Raw genomic sequence first — 19,335 nt, 5'->3', positions numbered from 1 at the left:
AGACTCATGGCTTATAAACAACAGAAACTTATTCCTCATATCTCTAGAGGCTGAGAAGTCCAAGATCAAGGTGCCACCAGATTCAATGTCTGGTGAAAGCCCACTTCCTGGTTCATAGACAGCTGTCTTCTTGCTGTGTCCTCACTCGGTGAAGGGACCAGAGAGCTCTGTGGGGTCTCTTTTATAAGGGTCCTCATCCCATTCATGAGGGCTCTGCCTTCATGCCATAATCACCTCCCAGAGGCGCCACCTCCAAATACCATCACCTCGGGGGATTAGGATTTCCACATATGAATCTTGGGGGGCAGACACACATTCAGTTGACAGCATTATGGAAGACCCCACAGAGAGCAAAGAAGAAGCCTGAGGCCCCAAGTGGGCAAGGGAGTTACCTAATGGCTCACATGATCCATTAGTGACAGAGCTGGGGCCAGGATGGACTCTCTTACATCTGATCCAGTGTTATGCTCTGGGACGTGGGGAAGATAGAGTAGAGAGACTTAAAAGAAGCCTCAGGGAGGCTGGCTAGTCTGCCTCATAATAACAGCAGCCCACACAAAGCGCTGGCTGTCCACCAGGCTCTGTCCTGGCCTGTTTCATGTATCGTCTCATTATAGCCTCACAAATCAGCACTGTGAGGTAGGTACTTTTATTATCCCCATTTAACAGATGGGGAAATTAAGGCAGAGAGACGTTAAGAGGCTTACTTAAGCTCACATAGCTGCTAAGGAGCAGCCTGGCAGTAGGGTCTGTGTGTTTGCCCACTACCCTACACAACCCACCTCTCATGGGCGGAGAAGCCCAAAGTTCATTCCCCTGTTCCCACTCTCACTGGCATGGGACCAAGCTTCTCTATGCTTCAATTTCCTTCTGAGAAAAATGAGGGAAATAACAATGCCTCCCACTTGTGAGTGTGAGTATATCCACATAGGATGCAGCTCTCCATGTGGGTTAACCCTGAGAAAAGGGAAGGAGCCTGGGAGTTCCTGTCCTAGTGTAGCTCACATCCTGGTGGAATAATAAACATATTCTATTCCATCAGTTCTAAGATGCACATCTGCCCACGCTCTAACATCTCTGAAATGTCCTAAATTCAATATGGTGTATGGTAATGGCGATAAAGTGCATGATGGGGCTTCCCTGGTGGCGCAGTGGCTAAGAATCCACCTGCCAATGCAGGGAACACGGGTTCGAGCCCTGGTCTGGGAAGATCCCACATGCTGCAGAGCAACTAAGCCCGTGTGCCACAACTACTGAGCCTGTGCTCTAGAGCCCGCGAGCCACAACTACTGAAGCCCGTGCACCTAGAGCCCATGCTCCGCAGCAAGAGGAGCCACCGCAATGAAAAGCCCACGTGCCACAACGAAGAGTAGTTCCCACTCACCGCAACTAGAGAAAGCCGGAGCACAGCAATGAAGACCCAACGCAGACAAAAATAAATAAATAAAATAAATAAATTTATTTTAAAAAAAAAGAATCCACCTGCCAGTGCAGGGAACATGGGTTCAAGCCCTGGTCCAGGAAGATGCCACATGCCGCAGAGCAACTAAGCCCATGCGTCACAACTACTGAGCCTGCACTCTAGAGCCCGCAAGCCACAACTACTGAAGCCTGCGCGCTTAGAGCCCGTGCTCTGCGAGAGAAGCCACTGCAATGAGAAGGCCGCACACCTCAACGAAGACTAGACCCCAATCACCACAACTAGAGAAAGCCCCTAAGAAGCAACGAAGACCCAATGCAGCCAAAAATAAATAAATAAATTTATATATTAAAAAGAAAAGAAATCCTGTCCGGGGACTTCCCTGGTGGCACAGTGGATAAGAATCCGCCTACCAATGCAGGGGACATGGGTACGAGCCCTGGACCGAGAAGATCCCACATGCCACGGAACAACTAAGCCCATGTGCCACAACTACTGAGCCTGCGCTCTAGAGCCCGTGAGCCACAACTACTGAGCCTGAATGCCACAACTACTGAAGCCCGCGTGCCTAGAGCCCATGCTCCACAACAAGAGAAGCCACCACAGTGAGAAGCCCGCGCATTGCAACGAAGAGTAGCCCCCACTCGCTGCAGCTAGAGAAAGCCCATGCGCAGCAACGAAGACCCAACACAGCCAAAAATAAATAAATAAATTTATTTAAAAAAAAAAAAGAAAGAAGGAAATCCTGTATCTATCACAAATCTGACCAGTTCTCACTACTTCCACCACTGCTGCCTTGCTCCGAGCCATGGTCATCTCTCACTTGAATTGTCATGAAAGCCTCCTTCAGGGTTTCCAGAAGGAAACCCTGCCCTGCCCCTTCTCTCTATTCTCAACCTAGCAGCCAGTCAGGTCATGTCACTACAGTGGCTCCCCACCTCACTACAAGAAAAAGCTAAAGCAGTGGCCCACCAGGCCTGGCTCCACATCACCTTTCTGCCCTCTTCTCCTACTGTTTACCCCCACACTCTCAAACAGCCAGGCCCGCACCTGCCTCACGGCCTTTGTACTGGCCACACCCTCTGCCTAGAATGCTCTTCCCCCAGACAGCGGCAGAGTTCACTCCCTCATCTCCTTCAAGTCTTTGCTCAAGTGTCAACTTCTCAGTGAAGCCTGCACTGACCACCCTAATACTGCAACTTGTTTTTCATCCCTTCACCTCACTTTTGCAATCCTGATCCCCCTTAGCTGACTAGTTTTTTCCCATGGCACTTAATATTTACTATCATGTATTATGTTTGTTGTCTGTCTTTCCCCAGTCGAGATGTAAGTTCCCCAACGGCAGAGACCTTTTGTTCACTGATATATCTGAAGAGCTTAGAACAGTGCCTTGCACATAGTAGATGCTCAATAGAGATTTATGAATGAATGAATTTGCAGATTAGAGAGAGGTAAATGTGTGGTAATAATTAATTTTTGAAGAGGACTAGGTGGGTATGAGAAGACAATATTTGAACTGGATCTTGAAGGACATCTAGAATTCCAGGTGAGGTAGGTGACAGGCAATTGATCAGCCTGAACAGAAGCGTGAAGGTGAGAGAGCTTGGTGGCAGGGCACGAATTGCAGGGAGGTGTCAACCAGTGATACCTAGTTGGAGAGGATATTCACAAGGTAAGTTGAGGCCAGACTGTGCAAAGGTTTCAGTGCAGGCCAAAGTCTTTTCCTACCACCAGGACCAGGTACAAAATTTGTGGGGCCCAGTGCAAAATGAAAATGCAGGGCCCCCTTGGTAAAAATTTCAAGAGGGGTGACAGTAGAGCATTAAATCAAGCTCAAGGCCCTTCTTAAGTGTGGGGCTTTATGTGACTGCACAGGTCATAGGCTCATGAAATCAGCCTGCCTAACCCACAAGGGAGCTGGTGAGAGCCTTCTAGCAGGGCAGAGATGTAACTGGAGCTGGAATTTAGGAAGATTATTCTGGCATGGCTGGTGGGGCAGGTTGGAGGGACTCTAGGCAGGGAGACCTGTTAGACAGCCTTATGAGGAAGAGGAGAGAACAGGTAGTATGGAGGCAGGGGCTAAGGGGCAGAGTGCAGGGATGAGAACTTCAGTGAGTAGAAGCATGGAGGATGTAGAGTTTGCTTAGTCAAGTTTGCTTAGACAGGGGCCAGGGAAGACCCCTGAGTGCACCTTCCTTTACTCCTCCAACCCCCTCCCCTTTTCCCTTATTCCAGGGACCCAAGCCTTGGAGGTTACACGGGGCACTGGAATCAACAGTGAGTCTCCCTTTGGCCACCAGAGGGCACATCATTCTCATGGATTTTTCCGGATGAATTTGGGGTCGGGGAATGTCCTCTGGCTTCACCTCTTCCTCTTTTTTCCCTCTCACCTCCTTCTGTGTTCCTTCGCCAACTTCTTCCTCAAGGGCTGGATGCTTGAATGGAGCTGAGGTGGGGCATGAGGAGCTGTCATGGAGTCCCGAGCATTTACTAGGACTGTAGGTCATACCTGTTGCCTTAGGAAGTATGTTCATACCATCCTCTCATTGCTTCTGTCTGGCTGCCTATTTCTCTGGTTGACTTAGCCAAGGGCTCTGCTCAATAAGCTGTAGCTGGAGTTGGAAGTCAAGTGTCAGAGGTCCAACCAGCACTCTTTCCCCACAAGCCCTTGGGCCTCTCTCCTCCTGTACCTTTGGGAACTTGTTACTTGAGCTTGGTCTCTGGCTCTTGTGGGGACTCTGGCTTCTGCCTACCTTATCTGCTGTTGAAGTTAGGGTAGGTTTGGGAGTGGTGGTTTTTCAACATGTCCAGGATACAATGGGTGGGGGCCGCTTAGAGCCTGAGGAATCAGACCAGTCAGCCTACTGCCCCTCCCTGGTGAGACAGTCTAGGAGGAAGTGAAGAGTGAACTCAGGTTGCCACATGGACTTCCTGTTAAAGTCAGGGGCTCTCCAGAGATGAGAGGGACCTCAGAGCTCAAGAATCTAATGACCTCAATTCATTGATGGGGAAACTGAGGCCAGAGAAGAAAAGGAGCCTCTCTAGGTGTCCATTCCTTGTGCCATCCTGAGGAATCCTCATTTTCAACCAGTTTCTCCTTTCTTTCCCATGAGTTCCTTGTCTTAGAAGGGATAACTGAAATGTGAATTACGATAATGTCTCTCCTGCTCTACCTCACAGGGATAGTTAAAAGGGAACTGGTGTGATTCATTGTCATAGTGCAATGCCGTTTTGTGCTATTTTGAACAAGCAAAAGACTCTTTCTGAAAGAAAAAGAAGGTAACAAATTCAAAGATGTTATTTAGAATGTCATCACTGGAACAAAGGCATGGATTCTGTCAATATAAGAATGTTGAGGAGTCTAAACAGAGATGTTATGTGATTTTTCCAAGATCACACAGCATTTTCACTACACACAGCTGGAGGTGGAATGCAGGGCTGGGGAGATCTGTGCAGCTTCCAGCAGCTGGGGGCCAAGGACGTTTACCTGGTGCTTGCCTGGGACCTTGAGGAGCCCTGTGGACTAGATGTGGGGTGCATGGATAGATAAATAGAAGCCAAGATAGATGACAGCAGGTGATGAACGGTAGGTAAACAGGTAATAGACTAACGCTGCATCTGACAGGTGACACACATGTTGATAGACAGGCTGGATGATAAATGAGATGTATTTAATGAGCTAGCTGAGAGACGAAAGGACACACACAGGAAGTTGCCTTAGAACCAAAGGATGCCAACAGCAGGGATAGCTAACAGCCTTATTTTCTATTTAGTCAAATGGTAACACGCACACGTGATCCACGTTCCCTGTTCAAGGTTTGAAAATACCCGAAAACTGACGGAAAGAAACGAAGAGTCAGACTTTGGGTACCACCCGTGGGAATGACCCGAGGCTCGCCCGGCCTCGGGTGTTGCCGGAAATGGCCGACGACCGCCGGCGGCGGCGGGGCGGGACGCGGGCGGGGTCGGCTCAAGGCAAGCGGGGTGGCTTCGGGTGTTTCCGGAAACTGCCGAGAACCAGTTTGAAGTGGGCGGGGAAAGGCCTGTGGGCGTGGCTGGAGTACCCGGAGTCCCTTCGTGGATTTCCGCAAACAGAGCCGAAGCTTGGTCTTCGGAATCGAGGAGGCGCGCGCGTCCCCGGGATTACCTTCTTCGGGTGTTTCCGGAATTCACCAGTAGTCCGTGGCCGGGAGGAGAAGGCGCGCCCCCCTCCCGTTTCTAGCCGCTTCGGATGTTTCCGGCTGCTGCCGGCGGAAAGAGCCGAGGGCCGGCGGTGGTGGCGGCCATGTTGGGAGCAGCAGGTCCGGCGGCGGCAGCCTGTGTGCCGGGCGCGGAGCAGTGCCGCTGAGGGCAGGGGAGGAGCGAGGCAGGCGGCCGGCTGCGGCGGCAGAGAGTAGGCGGAGCGGCGCGGCCCGGCCGAAAGGCGGCACAGCCCAGCCGGGGGTCGGGGGGGTGCGGTCCGGAGCCGCTCGGAGCCGGCGCGGCCTAGCCCGAGCGGCGCATCCCCGGGCTGGCGTGAGCGGCAGTCCGGCCTCCCCGCACCCCCGGCCGGGGCCCATGCGGCGGGTGCCCCTGCTGTGAGAAGCCCCGCCCGGCCGGGCTCCGCGCCTTCCCTTCCCTCCCTTCCTCCGAGCTTCTCGGTTCCCTCCCCTGAGATACCGGCGCCATGTCCAGCGCCCGGACCCCCCTACCCACGCTGAACGAGAGGGACACCGAGCAGGTAAGGAGCCCTAAGGGCTCCCCGAATTCTCTGGCTGGGCCCCTTGCAGAGCCTCCTCCCTCCTCAGCTCCCCTCGTGCCCCTGCTGCCATCCTGTAAGCCTCGGCTGCCCTGTCATCTGCCTCCTGGCCCCGTACATCTCCCTTCCGAGTCCTCTCCTGGGACCCACCTCGTCCAGACTCCAAGCTGTACACTTGTCTTTCTGCCGACCCCCCCCCCCCCCCCGCCTTCTCCCCTCACCGCCCTCCTGCGCTCTTCCGTGTTACCTCCCCAGCTTCCTCTTCCCTTCCCTTTTTCTCTCGGGGACCTTTCTGGTCTTCCTCCACCCACGCTTAAAGCAGCCACCCTCCTGTTCCTCGACTGGCACCCTGCGATTTGCCCCAGGTCGTTGTCCACCTCTTCCTCCATCCCTCCAGCCTCGCCTCCCCTCCGCCCGCACCGGTTCTCCCAGTCCCAGTTATCACCCTCAGGGTCCTTGCCCCGGACTGTGTTCTCGATCCCTATCCCCTTCCAGTTCCCCGGCTTTCTACCCTGCCTCTTGCAGTTTTCCAGATTGTGCTCTCCCTCTTGCTTGCAACCCACCAGCTCCACCCTCATCACCTTTCCAAATCTTTCGCCTACTCTTTGCTCATCACTTTCCCTTCTCTTCTCCAGGAGCTCCCTGGTGCCTCGCGCTGGCATTTGTTGCTTCCGTGTTTTCCCGTACAGCTGTCATGCGCATAGTTTTCCCACAGGTTGTCTTTGGGGTTCCAGTCTTCACTCCCTTCAGAGTCTTTGGATCCCTCACGGTCTCTTCCTCTGGGGTTTGGGTTTCTGAGTCTTGGCCTCCTGTTTTTCACTGTGAGTGCTGTACCAGCCTTCTCCCTGGGCTCTTCCTACCGAGGGAAAGACACTCAGTATTTCAGCCCCACTTCATTTACACAACCTGTTGCTCGGTCCTTTCCCAGGCCTTGCCGCATCCCCGTCCTTGCTTTTCTGTCCTCTTACACCGCAACACAAACCGTGAGGCTTTCTTGTTTCTTCACTACTGGATCTGTCACTTTACATAGTTTCTTCCCCCTTGCTTGTTGCCTTCTGGTTTCTCTGCCCTCACCCCATCTTACTTACTATGCCTCTTAATTAAGATTGCCTGTAATCTCCATATTAGTTTCCTGCCTTCTTCACATCATGTTTATTTTTCCCGCATATGCCCCTATCCATCCCCTTGTGATTGGCTAGTCTTTGTAACCCCCCGGGCCAGGAATTTTGCACGCTAGTTTCTTGAGCTACACACTTCCCCCTCATCCTGGCAATCACTGCTATCATCTGTCACCCAAGCCTTAGCCTTTTCTGTGTCATCTCACCTCTTAGCCGAGAGGCGTCCACTTTCCACCCCTCCCCTTTCTTTCACCATCTCTAGTGTCCCTTGCTGCCTGCTCTGTGGAGAGTCTCTTGCCTGTCATACCTTGGTGAACTTTACTAGGCCAAAAAAACTTGGTGGTGGAGAACTTTACTAGGCCAGAAAAACTTGACCTGAAAAAAGAGCTCTTCTCCTGTGGGGCTTGAAGTGCTTTTTGCATCCTTCTCCCTCACTACATTATTTATGTTTTCATCTTGTTTCCTTCTTTCTCCTTAGTGCAGTAGAACTGTTGTTATATTCTCTTGCATATTAACACCTTTCTCTGAAAAATCTACCCTCTTTTCATTTCTCTGATGTTTTTCTCTTTTGTTACCCCCTCACTCTCTGTCATCTGGGCAGTCAGGAACTCAAGAGGAGTTCTGGATAAGTTTTTCTGCAGTGGTTGACCCTTTCATTACTGATGGATTGACTGATTGCTTCTGGGGTTGAAATGGGTTGAGAGGGAGTGATGGTTGATTTCCATTTCATCAGCGGGTTTGGCAGCTGGTTCTGTATGGGACTGAGGTGTTTGGAAACTGGAGCACGGTCTGTATCTCACAGTCTTTCCCTCCAGTGCCAGCTGTTTCTCTCCTTACTGGGAACCACTTTCTCGAGGCCCTCTTGAGGTTGCCTGTTCCATTCCTTTTCCTATCACAGCCTTTGTTTAGCAGGTAAACCCTGCTTAACCAGAGGACTTTCCCAGACTGTTGATTCTGAGCTGGTAGGAGGAGGCCAAGTGACTGACTGGCACCCTCAGGCATCTGGGGAGTGGCGTGGAGTGCCTACTCTCTCAGCAAGGCTGTGGGGGGCATTGTATTCAGCAAAGTAGAGTAACAGAGTGCCTCAATGTGGTTTCTTTGTGCTCTTTACTCCATGTAAATGTATTCTTGCCTTGGTCTTTTTCTTGTGATGTGTGCATTGATTTCCTCTCTTCCCTACAAGCCTCACATAATGCTGAGCGCATAGTAGGAACTCGGTGCACGCCTCCTGATGTTGTGATAGCAGAACTCTGTGAGCCATTTGGGAACGTAAGCTGCTCTTTGATAACTTTGACCAGAGCACTGGCTGCATACATTGTCATCCTGTTCCAAATTGTGAATTACTCATCCTGTTTCCACTCCATGGATTTAGGTTCCCCTGAGCCGCTTCATTGGTTCTTCTGTCATTCTCAGGGTAGCCGCACCATTGACTTGATATTAAGTCTCGTTCCAATAAAAGTGTGGATTTCGAAAAACATAACGGGCAGGTGCAGTATTTTTTAAAACAAGAAAAAAGACAAGTAGCAGCTCCTCTGGTCATACGGCTAGAGAGGCCTGAAGCACTGGTCTCCTTTGGGCTAGATCATGCCACTGGGTGAGACCAGAAAGTTCTTCTTGGTCCTGTTGCGATTCTAGCTAAAGTGGTCATTGCATAAGCCTTAATGTTGTGAAATAAAAAGCAAGGGATTTGGTTGGTTTGATTTCTTTCCCCCAAAGGTCCTCTGTTATCTGGGCTTCCCTGGTGGCGCAGTGGTTGAGAGTCCGCCTGCCGATGCAGGGGACGTGAGTTCGTGCCCCGGTCCGGGAAGATCCCACATGCCGCGGAGCGGCTGGGCCCGTGAGCCATGGCCGCTGGGCCTGCGCGTCTGGAGCCTGTGCTCCGCAACAGGAGAGGCCACAGCAGTGGGAGGCCCGCGTACCGCAAAAAACAAAAATAAATTTAAAAAAATAACAAAGGTTCTCTATTATCTTATTTAGATTTAAATTATTTTAATTGGTTTCACAAGAAAATAGGTAAACAAACTCTGCTGGTTGTCTTTGAGCTCCAATCTCTTGCTCTTTCTCTCCCCCTTTCTTTAAAACATGTGGCTGATGAGAAGCTGTTTCTAGGAGCTCTTTGATCACATCTGAATTAAACAGACATACACACACACAAAATGTTGAAGCATAAAAATAAACCTCGTGTTGCAGAGAGATTGCCTGTTTGCTGTCGACTCTGCTTCTAACAGTGAAAGTAGGAGATAAAAAGAAAGTTAAGCCCTGTCTTTATTGTGATTTTTGTGACACCTGATTGCAGATGTGCTTTTTCACAGTCATAGACTCTTCCTTTTGCAGAAAGAGGGTTGTGACCTGGGGCTGGTAGTTTTGGGCATTCTTAATCTGAGAGCTGAGCTTTCTGTTCACTTTTCCAAGTGGCTCTGTTGGCCTGGAGGCTTGGCAGTGGTGAAAGCAATCAGCAAGATGACTGTTTGTCTTCCAGCCAGCAGCAGCAGTAATAGGCAAGTGGAGAGGGGTCCAACTTGCAGAGTCCACCTGCCGCTGGCGAAAGCTTCCTGTAACACCTGGTCGAGGGCCTACATTGGCTTCATACCTGCCCCACCTCTGGGCCTCAGGAACCACAAGAGAGGGCTCCTGAGGGAAAGCACCTGAGAGAAAGCAAGAGGCTTCCACTGCCCACCCACCTCTGCCTCTGCTGCAGTGGGCAAGGGAGGGGGCTGCTGTTGTCCCTCCAAGGAGTGAGTGGCATTGTTTCTTCTCTCAGATGATTCTGGGAAGAGGAGTTTGGAAGTGTGGGTGAGAGAGCAAATCTAGCTTTTAGAATCCTGTACAGAACCACTGAGCCACTCCAAACATACATATCCCTTGGATCCCAGTGTTGATTCTGGCTGAATGTTTCACTGAGTGATCTGGTTTTAGTGTTGTCTTGTAGAGAGCTCGGTTCGCTCTCCTTTCACTCCCTGTCCTGCAGGCTGTGCAGCAAGCCCCATGCTCTGGGTGCTGACTCCGACCTCTGCCCTTTGACCCTGGCCAGGGGCTCCTTGGTGGTTCTGCCTTCTGGTCAGGGGTGTGGGTGAATGTCAGACCATATAGTCTGACATTCTTACTTTCTGCTTCACCCTCGAAACAGGAAAGAGGTATTGTTAGACCAAGGGCTCTAGGAGCCCCTGGAGTTCATAGAGTTGCCATACTACAACCTTTGAACCTGGTAAAGGTAGCTACCTAGTAAATTGTAATAATTTCTCTCTAGTCTGTGGACTTTGGGAAGTAGCTAAACAGCTGGATACAAGGCAGTCATTGAAATTCGGCCTGCTTCAGATTAGAATCAAGTTTGCACAGGGATAACTGAATCTTTCGGATGGTGACCAACGATTGGGCTTGAGTTTTCTTCAGCATAGATGTCTTAAATAGAGTTGATGCCTGTGAGGCAGGAAAAGACTGAGAATTTATTTTCTGAGAGGTTTGCATGGTTAGAGCTCTTAGGAGTCAAAAACATCTCAGACTAGACTGCTTCCCCTTTGGACAGAACAGCCTAATTCTCAGTGGGCATTTGACCAGGACTAACCCATGCCTTCATGAACTCTTTCCCATTGAGCACTTAGCCACCTGGCTGGCATTCCTCTTCTCCCAGGAGCTTCCATGACTTTCTTCATATGTACTATGTCGACTTAAATGAATATTTTATGCCTAGAGTGCAGCTAAGCGTCGGACCTTGTGGCCCATTATCGACAAGTGAGGTGGGGGCTGGGCGCCACCCTTGGCCCCATGATAGCGTCTCTGCTAAATGGACTCCCCCCAGCAGCACTTTGAAGCTCATTAATGGATTGGGATGAAGTAACCTCAGCAGATGGAAAGGACAAGGAGGGTGGTCATCCTTCCTTCCCTGAGGCTGCCTGATGAGGCTTTCCTGTAGTAACCAGGTCCAGCCCCAGCTCCTTGAGCTGGGTTAAGCTGTAGACTGACCACTAGGCCTCTGCTTTGGGAGGAGACGTGGAAAGGGTTTGGTTCTCTCTTAGCCATGGTGACGCTGCCACGTTCGCCACTTTCCTGCGTCAAAGCAAAAATCGAGAGGGCTGTGGAAAGGGTGGGTGGAGTTTAAACCTGGCCCTTCCTCCTTCAGCGGAAGTTCAGCAAAATGACAAACCAGATAGGTGGCTGGGTTTCCTTTTCTTGATGGTAGATTCCAGTATTTGTACATTTTGCACCTGAAGCTTGGATTCTCCAGGCTGTCTCCCAGCCTTCATCAAATATGAGTCACTGAAGTGTTATATATGCATTTTCCCCTTCTGTCTCAGCAAAGGGAAGAGTAAGGCTTTACAAACCTAGTGGGGGAGGAAACCACCCATTTCCCACTTGTGGCATGGGAAGAGGCTGTCTATCGCCATGTTAACTCTGAAAGTTCCAGCTCTCGGAGCAGAGCGTCACTACCCCGCCACAGCCGTTTTAGTGCGGGCTATTGAATGTCTTTGCTGTTTCTTAGACTTTGAGATGGTACATCTGGTTCTGAAAAAGCACCAAGAGAACATCTGGCCCCCTTGGCTTCCAGTTCTCTCTCAGAGGAGGAGGGGTCCCAGGGCCTTCTCTGGCCCACTCGACCTGCTTCTCCTTTGCCGGGTATAAGTAGGCTAGATCCCTTCATCTGAATGTCCGTTTTGTCTAGAGTGTTTGAAGTTTTTTTGGTCCCTGTGGGGAGTTCTTTCCACAGATGTCTGTCTTTGGGTTGGCACTCATTCCCCCTTACTTTCATTTATTCCTTCTCATTGGAAAAGGGCAAAAAACAAATATATTTCCTCTTGTGCAGCAAATGGTTGATTTTAGGCTTATGAAGTCATAGAATCACAAGTAGGTAGGAGGGAGGGTGAGATGGATACTGGTCTTGGTGGCTAGGTGGATCCTGTGGGACAGTGAAGTGGGGGTGGGGGGTGGGGGGGGTGTTTCAACGACTGGCTCCAAGCCACCTTTTTCTTTTTAACATAAGGAAGGCGGAGCAGACCAGCGGCTTCTCTGTGGAACCAGTCAAGCTAGTTTTGAGCCGCCTCGGCCTCTTTTCCTCTGTGCTCTTTGGGAAATTGGCAATACAAAGATGTGCCTCTTCTGGGGCTCTGCTCATTGAGGCATGAGTTTGGAGGAGGTCTGTAAACAACCACCTTCCCTCCTAATTCTGAATGGGTCTCTGAGCTGGGCCTCTCCAGTGAGTGGGCTTTCTCCACACCTCATGCTACTCAAAGCAGCTTGGTCTTACACACCTTTCACTGGAAGCTCTAAGATAGAGCTCCTTTTCTTTGCAGTTCACAGCTTGGCAAAAGGCCCTTCGCCTGGCCAGGAGGTCTGTGCTTGGCTCCCCACGTGTGGCTCTGGAAGGGAATCGGACTGCTGACTCCTGGCTGTCGTGATCTGGCTGCTAAATCCAACCAGACCCCAGACCTTTTGGATTGGTACATAGGTACTGTCTGTCCAGACCCGCTGGAGAAGAAAAAGGAGAGAGAATAGTTTTTGATCTTTAGCAGTTCAACAGGTACTTCAGCCATGGGGAACAGTTTGAGTGTCCCTGATCAAGGTACCTGTAGGAAAGGTGGGAGCCTTCAGTCACCACGTGCTGGCACTTCCTGAGCACAGTAGGGAATCTTTCTCAGGGAGGGGACATAGCAGGATTCTGAGCCCCCTGCGACTAGACTGCAGGTGCTGCTGATGTAGCAGGATTGTTTTCTCAGTCTCCCACTAAGCAGAAAGCTCCCAAGTCCAAAAGCTTGGTGATTAATGAGTGCAGCTAGCTACCTGCAGGCAGAGCTCTAGCTTATGTCCTTGTTGCTGCTACAGTGGTTTACTCGTTGCTTCTCCTGAGGACCATTTTACTGAAGGTTTTGTTTTGGTTACTCATATCCTATATGCAGGGTGGCCCCCTTTTTCCTTCACCTTCTTTAGACCCGAGTGTCTGCTGGTTTTCCCTTACCCCATCACTTCCTCACCTCCTCTCCACAGATGGCCATCTTCTGACTGCCTTTGCACATAGCATTGGGAGCATTTTTGGCTTGTTGCTTTGTTTTTGCCCAAAAGAGTTTGAATTACTGGTTCTCCAGTCACAGGAAGTGGGGTCCCTTAGGCCCTCTTGGTCTAGCATTAGCATTCTGATTGAGTTGAGCTTATGGCAGAGTTGAAAGGAGATCCCAGCACTTTCAAACTTCCAATAAATGGTGTCACTGTGGTCAGAGCAGGCTCTGCAGCTAGAGTCCCTGTATTGGAATCTTGGGTCGGCCCCTACTGTGACCTTGGGCTTATTTTATCCCTCTAGGCCTGTAAAGAAAAAGGAGTAATAATAATACCTATCTTAGAGATATAGTTGTTGTGAGCATTAAAAGAGTTAATGAATATAAAGCACTTACAATAGTGCTGGCAGGACGTAATAATTATCGTCATCGTTGTTTCAGTTGAGCAACTTAGTGAATTTTCTCTGAGCGCCACACAGCTCCAGGTCAGTATAAGGGACGTAATTTGGAATGTCTCTGTAATGACTGGAAGAACCTTGGCCTCTTCCAGCCATTGGGGTTCCATAGGTGCTTTTCCTAGCATTTCTGGGTTTTTTAATTTGTTTGTTTATTTTAGTTTTCTTTTTAAATCAGATATCTAAAAGAAAATAGGATGCTGTTGGAGAGGCTTATGTACTTTTGAAAGTACTTTTTAAAAAATGATACTTCGTTTATTTACAAGATATCAATATTAGGCAACTTTATTGATTAAAGGGGAAAAAAAACACACCACCCTCTGCCTGCCCATTATTTCTGTGGGGTGAATGGTGGTGGTGGTGGTGGTGGATGTGCAGTCTCTTCATTGGCTGGAAGGCCAAATCCAAAGTTTCTGGAGCATGGGCTTTTCTGAGCTGCTGGGATCCGGGTGTTAGAGGAGGCCCCACCTAGTGCCAGGATCTCTTTCATTGTGTTCCTTTATTCACGTGCAGTATTTACCCTTTGGCAACAGGAGAAAGCTCCCTGTTTCTCTTAAAGACCACATGGGAACTTAGCAGCTGATGATTTTAGGTTCCTTTTTCACTAGCAGAGGGGCCTTCAAGGGCAGATTCTTGTTACCTTTGTTGGCTTTTCTGAAGTGAAAAGAAAGCCTCCCCTTTGTGAGGCCTGGGAGGGAGGGTGATAGTCATTTCTCAGCAGCTCCTGTGGATTTGTGGACTTTGAATCTTGGGCCGAGATTTTAGTCTCAGTTGGCTCCTGTTGATGTTCCTTGCTTGCCACTTCTAGAGCCTGAATGCCTTATCAGAACAGCAAGTAAGTTGCTCAGTTTTTTTCACACTGCCACTGTGGCCAGGGAGAAAGGTAACAGTGTCGCCGCAGAGCTCATCAGGGAATGTTTCTGTCAGTGCATTTTCCTCTTCCTTTTGACCCCTCTGCTGACTTGTGTCTCACTTCCTTTTTTTTTCTGTTTGGTTTCTTTGAACTCTGTTCCTTCCTTTTCACTGTCCATCGTGGATTTTCATCTCCATGTACCACTGCCTTACCTGGTTGTACGCCTGTATGCCTCTTTTTTTTTTTTTTTTTTTTTTTTTAAGGGAACTTCTAAAATTATTGATTGATTGATTGATTTTTGGCTGCATTGGGTCTTCGTTGATGCGCGCGGGCTTTCTGAAATTGCGTCAAGTGAGGGCTACTCTTTGTTGTGGTGGGCGGGCTTCTCATTGCGGTGGCTTCTCTTGTTGCGGAGCATGGGCTCTAGCCCCGCGGGCCCAGTAGTTGTGGCTTGCGGGCTCTAGGGCACAGGTTCAGTAGTTGTGGCACACGGGCTTAGTTGCTCCGTGACGTGTGGGATCTTCCTGGACCAGGGCTCGAACCCGTGTCCCCTACGTTGGCAGGCGGATTCTTAACCACTGCGCCACCAGGGAAGCCCTGTATGCCTCTTTTGTGGCATGGCTCAGGAGAGGAATTTTGCTAGTCTGAGATCGCCTTCATGTATAAAATCCCAGAACCACCCAGTCCTTTCTTTCTCCTATTCCTCTGATTTCTGTAAAGTTAAGGACTCACTGCTTTAGAAAACATTTTATTTTTGTGTCTCTGGAGCCACGTTCCTCAGTAAATCCAGGCTTGGCAACTTGACAACTTATTAGGGATGGCATCCCAGTTTCCCTGGTGACAGGGTCTAAGCTAGTTCTAGGCTGTTTCCTCTGACCAATCAGGAATGCCATAACTCTAGATCCTGTCTTGGGAGAGATCTGGGGAGGCACTTACTAATTTTGGTAGCACAATATTGAACTTGGTTCTCAAAGTGTAGTCTGGGGACCCTTGGGGTCCCTAAGACCTGTTTGGTACTATACAAAGTCAAAATAATTTTCACTGTAACATTAATGCAGTATTTGCCTATTTCACTCTCATTCTCTCACCAGTGTACAGTGGAGTTTTCCAGAAGCTAAATGATGTGTGTTGACGTCATCACTCTTGGCCAGTGGAATGTATACTTCTTTATTTTTGTGTTTGCTAGAATTTTTAAGGTAGTACTTTAAGGCATAAATATGGAAGTTTTCTGGGACTTCCCTGGTGGCGCAGTGGTTAAGAATCTGCCTGCCAATGCAGGGGACACAGGTTCGAGCCCTGGTCCGGGAACATCCCACATGCCGCGGAGCAACTAAGCCCATGTGTCACAACTACTGAGCCTGCGCTCTAGAGCCCACAAGCCACAACTACTGAGCCTGTGTGCCACAACTACTGAAGCCCACACACCTAGAGCCCATGCTCCGCAACGAGAGAAGCCACTGCAATGAGAAGCCCCCGCACCACAACAAAGAGTAGCCCCCGCTCGCCACAACTAGAGGAAGCCCGTGTGCAGCAACAAAGACCCAATGCAGCCAAAAATAAATAATATAAGTAAAAATAAATTTATAAAAAAAATATGGAAGTTTTCAGTGATGAACTCGATTTGTTCTCAGTACTTCTCCTGTACTCTTACTAGTTTTCTTCGGTTATACCTGCTAATCTCTGTAAACCTCATTGTTGTACAATAAGTAGTTATTTTATTTATTTATTTATTTTTAAGATGTTGGGGGTAGGAGTTTATTAATTAATTTATTTATTTTTGGCTGTGTTGGGTCTTCGTTTCTGTGCGAGGGCTTTCTCTAGTTGTGGCGAGCGGGGGCCACTCTTCATCACGGTGTGCGAGCCTCTCACTGTCACGGCCTCTCTTGTTGCGGAGCACAGGCTCCAGACACGCAGGCTCAGTAGTTGTGGCTCACGGGCCTAGTTGCTCCGCGGCATGTGGGATCCTCCCAGACCAGGGCTCAAACCCGTGCCCCCTGCATTAGCAGGCAGATTCGCAACCACTGCGCCACCAGGGAAGCCCCAATAAGTAGTTATTTTTAAATCCCAGCATTTTCCTTCACCTTTGAAGAAACACAAGAAGTACAACCTGCAACACTTACTTGTAAAAACTTTTGGGAAAACTAATAATTTTTAAAATTTTGTTTATAGTTTATTTTAGCACTTAATTCTGTTTTATTCTAAAATAGAAGAAAATTTATAGTATTTCTCTTATTAAGGATTAATTGTTGGCTTAAAAAAGGGAGGTTGGAAGTCTTGCTTTCTCAACGTAGCTGCCAGCTCTGTTTACTGCAACTGGACATATCAACAAGTGAAAGGGAGGGATCTACTCTGAAGAAACTGGGCGAAACTGTAGACAAGAACTGAAAAAAAAAAAGAAATGAAAATCATAATGAAAGTTACCTTCTCAGCTTTATAGATGCAAAAAATGTACTTTATTGTATCTTATGCAACAGAGCGTTTTCATGTAGTGTTAGGGTGCCAGTTAAGTTGAAGCATCATTTCAAGACCAATCAGTCAGAGTTTAAAGAAGAAGGAATTACGTGTTTTAAGCGTACACACCATGGTCTCTTTAAAAGCCAAAATTTTTTCCAGCTTTTCCACCTAGAAATGACAAAGTCACTGAAGCCTCTTACAGGATGAGTTATTGCTTTGGCTGGAATAGCCCACTCAATAGAGAGACTAGTGACGTTTTGAACAGCTGACGTTCCTGAATGCCCACTGAATGAAAAGTCAGTAAAGTTCAGGGTAGTGCCACTTCATACGTTACCGTGACTTGTCGAATTAAAGATTTAGCTGCAAACATGAAGACTGAGGTAATATCTTATTTATAAAATTTTACTTTCACCTTACAAATGAGCAGATTTATAGACATGGCTCAAGTTGTATCAGCACCAGGTACGCTTCAAAAAATATTTTCTTTTATGTGAATGCTCAACAACAAACACAAGTTGTGATAAATATGCATAGGGTTGAATAACTTTTTTTTTTTTTTTTTTTGCGGTACGGGGGCCCCTCACTGCCGTGGCCCCTCCCGCTGCGGAGCACAGGCTCTGGATGCGCAGGCTCAGTGGCCATGGCTCATGGGCCCAGCCGCTCTGCGGCACGTGGGATCCTCCTGGACTGGGGCACGAACCTGCGTCCCCTGCACCAACAGGCGGACTCTCAACCACTGTGCCACCAGGGAAGCCCTGAATAACTTTTTTGGCTCTCATGGTTTATCCTGGAACAACTTCATTTCCATTTGCACTGTTGGTGCAGAAGCAGTGACAGAGAAAACTGCTGGTGCCATAACATGAATCAGGGCAGTGGCACAAAACTGCTGGTGGTCGTAGTCATGGACTTCCCTGCTACACACTTGTGGTTTAAAAAAAAGCCATTTTCACTTAAGAATGCCTTGGATGAAGCACTAAAAATTATTATTTTTTAAATTAAATCTCAACCCTCCAATAATAAAGGTCTTTGATGTTCCAAGTGAAGAAATGCAAAGTATTCATGGAGCATTGCTGCTGTATACCGTAGTCCAGCTGTCTGGAGAAAATGCACTTGTGTGTTGGAGCCGAACCATCTACATGGATCATCATTTTTACTTGAAATAACAGTTGATGGACAAACTATAGTTGTTCATACTGCAGTATTTAGTGGACGTTTTATTGAAATTGAACAAAGCCTGTCACCATTGCCAGTGATAAAATTCAAGTTTTCAAGCAAAATTTAGAATTTTGGAAAACTTGTATTTGTCAGAATTTTTTTGATGAGATCGGTGATAAGATTGATGGAATGTGATTTTTTTGATGTTGTATGAAATGCCAGTATTTGGAAATTCTGCATAATTTGGTGAAGGAATGTTTCCTAGATTGTCAGTGGGTAAAAGAGCCATTCAAAGCGCAGGATGACCAGTGGATTTTAATGTAAAAGTACACAAGAGGTTCATTGATAACATTTCAGATTGCACGTTGCAACTAGTCTTTAAAAACTACTACTTGTGGAGTTTTGGTCTAGTATCAAAGAAGAAAATCCTCAATATTTGAAAGGCTATTAAACTCCATTTTCCAACTACACATCTGTGTGAAATGAGATTTTCTTTATATCTTTCAACCAAAACAGCATGTGGAAACACACTGAATGCAGAAGCAGATATGAGAAGTTGGCCCTCTTCCATTAAGCTAGACATTAAAGAGATGTACAAGAATATAAAACATGTAACTCTTGTTGCAAATTTCATTTTGTTTTGGAAATAGTTTCTTCGTTTAAAAAATGGGTTAGTTGTGTAAACAGGTAATAGGTTTATTGTTATTTTGAATGAATAAAAATAATTTTAAAAATTATCAGTTTCAATTTCTAATAAGGTAACTGTTGATATCTATGACCCACATAAACAAAAGATCTTCGTAGTCCTTGATAAATTTTTTAAGAGTGTGAAGAGTTCTTGAGACCGAAAAGTGAGAAAACCTTTGTTGTAGACAAAACCTGAGTTGATTGTCCTCAGTCTTGGGCTGGTTACCTGTGATGACTTCATAGGGAGCCCTTGTTTGCAGTTCCCAGCCCTTGTAATAATCCCTGCCTGGGCCTCAGAGACTTTGACCCGAGTGAGCTTATTTCCTTCTAATACATATAGCATTGGCCTTGTGAGGTTTTTTTGTTGTTGTTGTTTTGTCTGTGGTTTATTTCCCCTGTTTTTTCTCTTTATTCCCTAATTTTTCTTCTTTTTCTCATTTTCCCTTTCTCTTTATTCTTTTATTTTTCTCATTT

At 47.9% G+C, this 19,335-nt stretch overlaps 1 protein-coding gene across 7 annotated transcripts in view; it reads left to right on the top strand.

Annotated features, from left to right (window-relative positions):
* Window positions 1-6,086: 6,086 nt before the first annotated feature.
* The window catches only part of MARK2 (microtubule affinity regulating kinase 2), a gene marked incomplete at its 5' end in the record, with an annotated part of 58,361 nt that continues 45,112 nt past the window's right edge, over window positions 6,087-19,335 (top strand). For all 7 annotated transcript variants that reach the window (XM_079707296.1, XM_079707294.1, XM_079707295.1 and 4 more), the window contains one exon: window positions 6,087-6,140. In XM_079707296.1, the coding sequence (XP_079563422.1) occupies window positions 6,087-6,140 (54 nt within the window). The remainder of the gene's footprint in view (window positions 6,141-19,335) is intronic.

The sequence above is a fragment of the Hyperoodon ampullatus genome (assembly GCF_949752795.1).
Source record: "Hyperoodon ampullatus genome assembly, chromosome: 7".
NCBI lineage: Eukaryota > Metazoa > Chordata > Mammalia > Artiodactyla > Ziphiidae > Hyperoodon > Hyperoodon ampullatus.
Note: the sequence above shows the minus strand (reverse complement) of the source record. Positions and strands in the feature narration are given on the sequence as shown.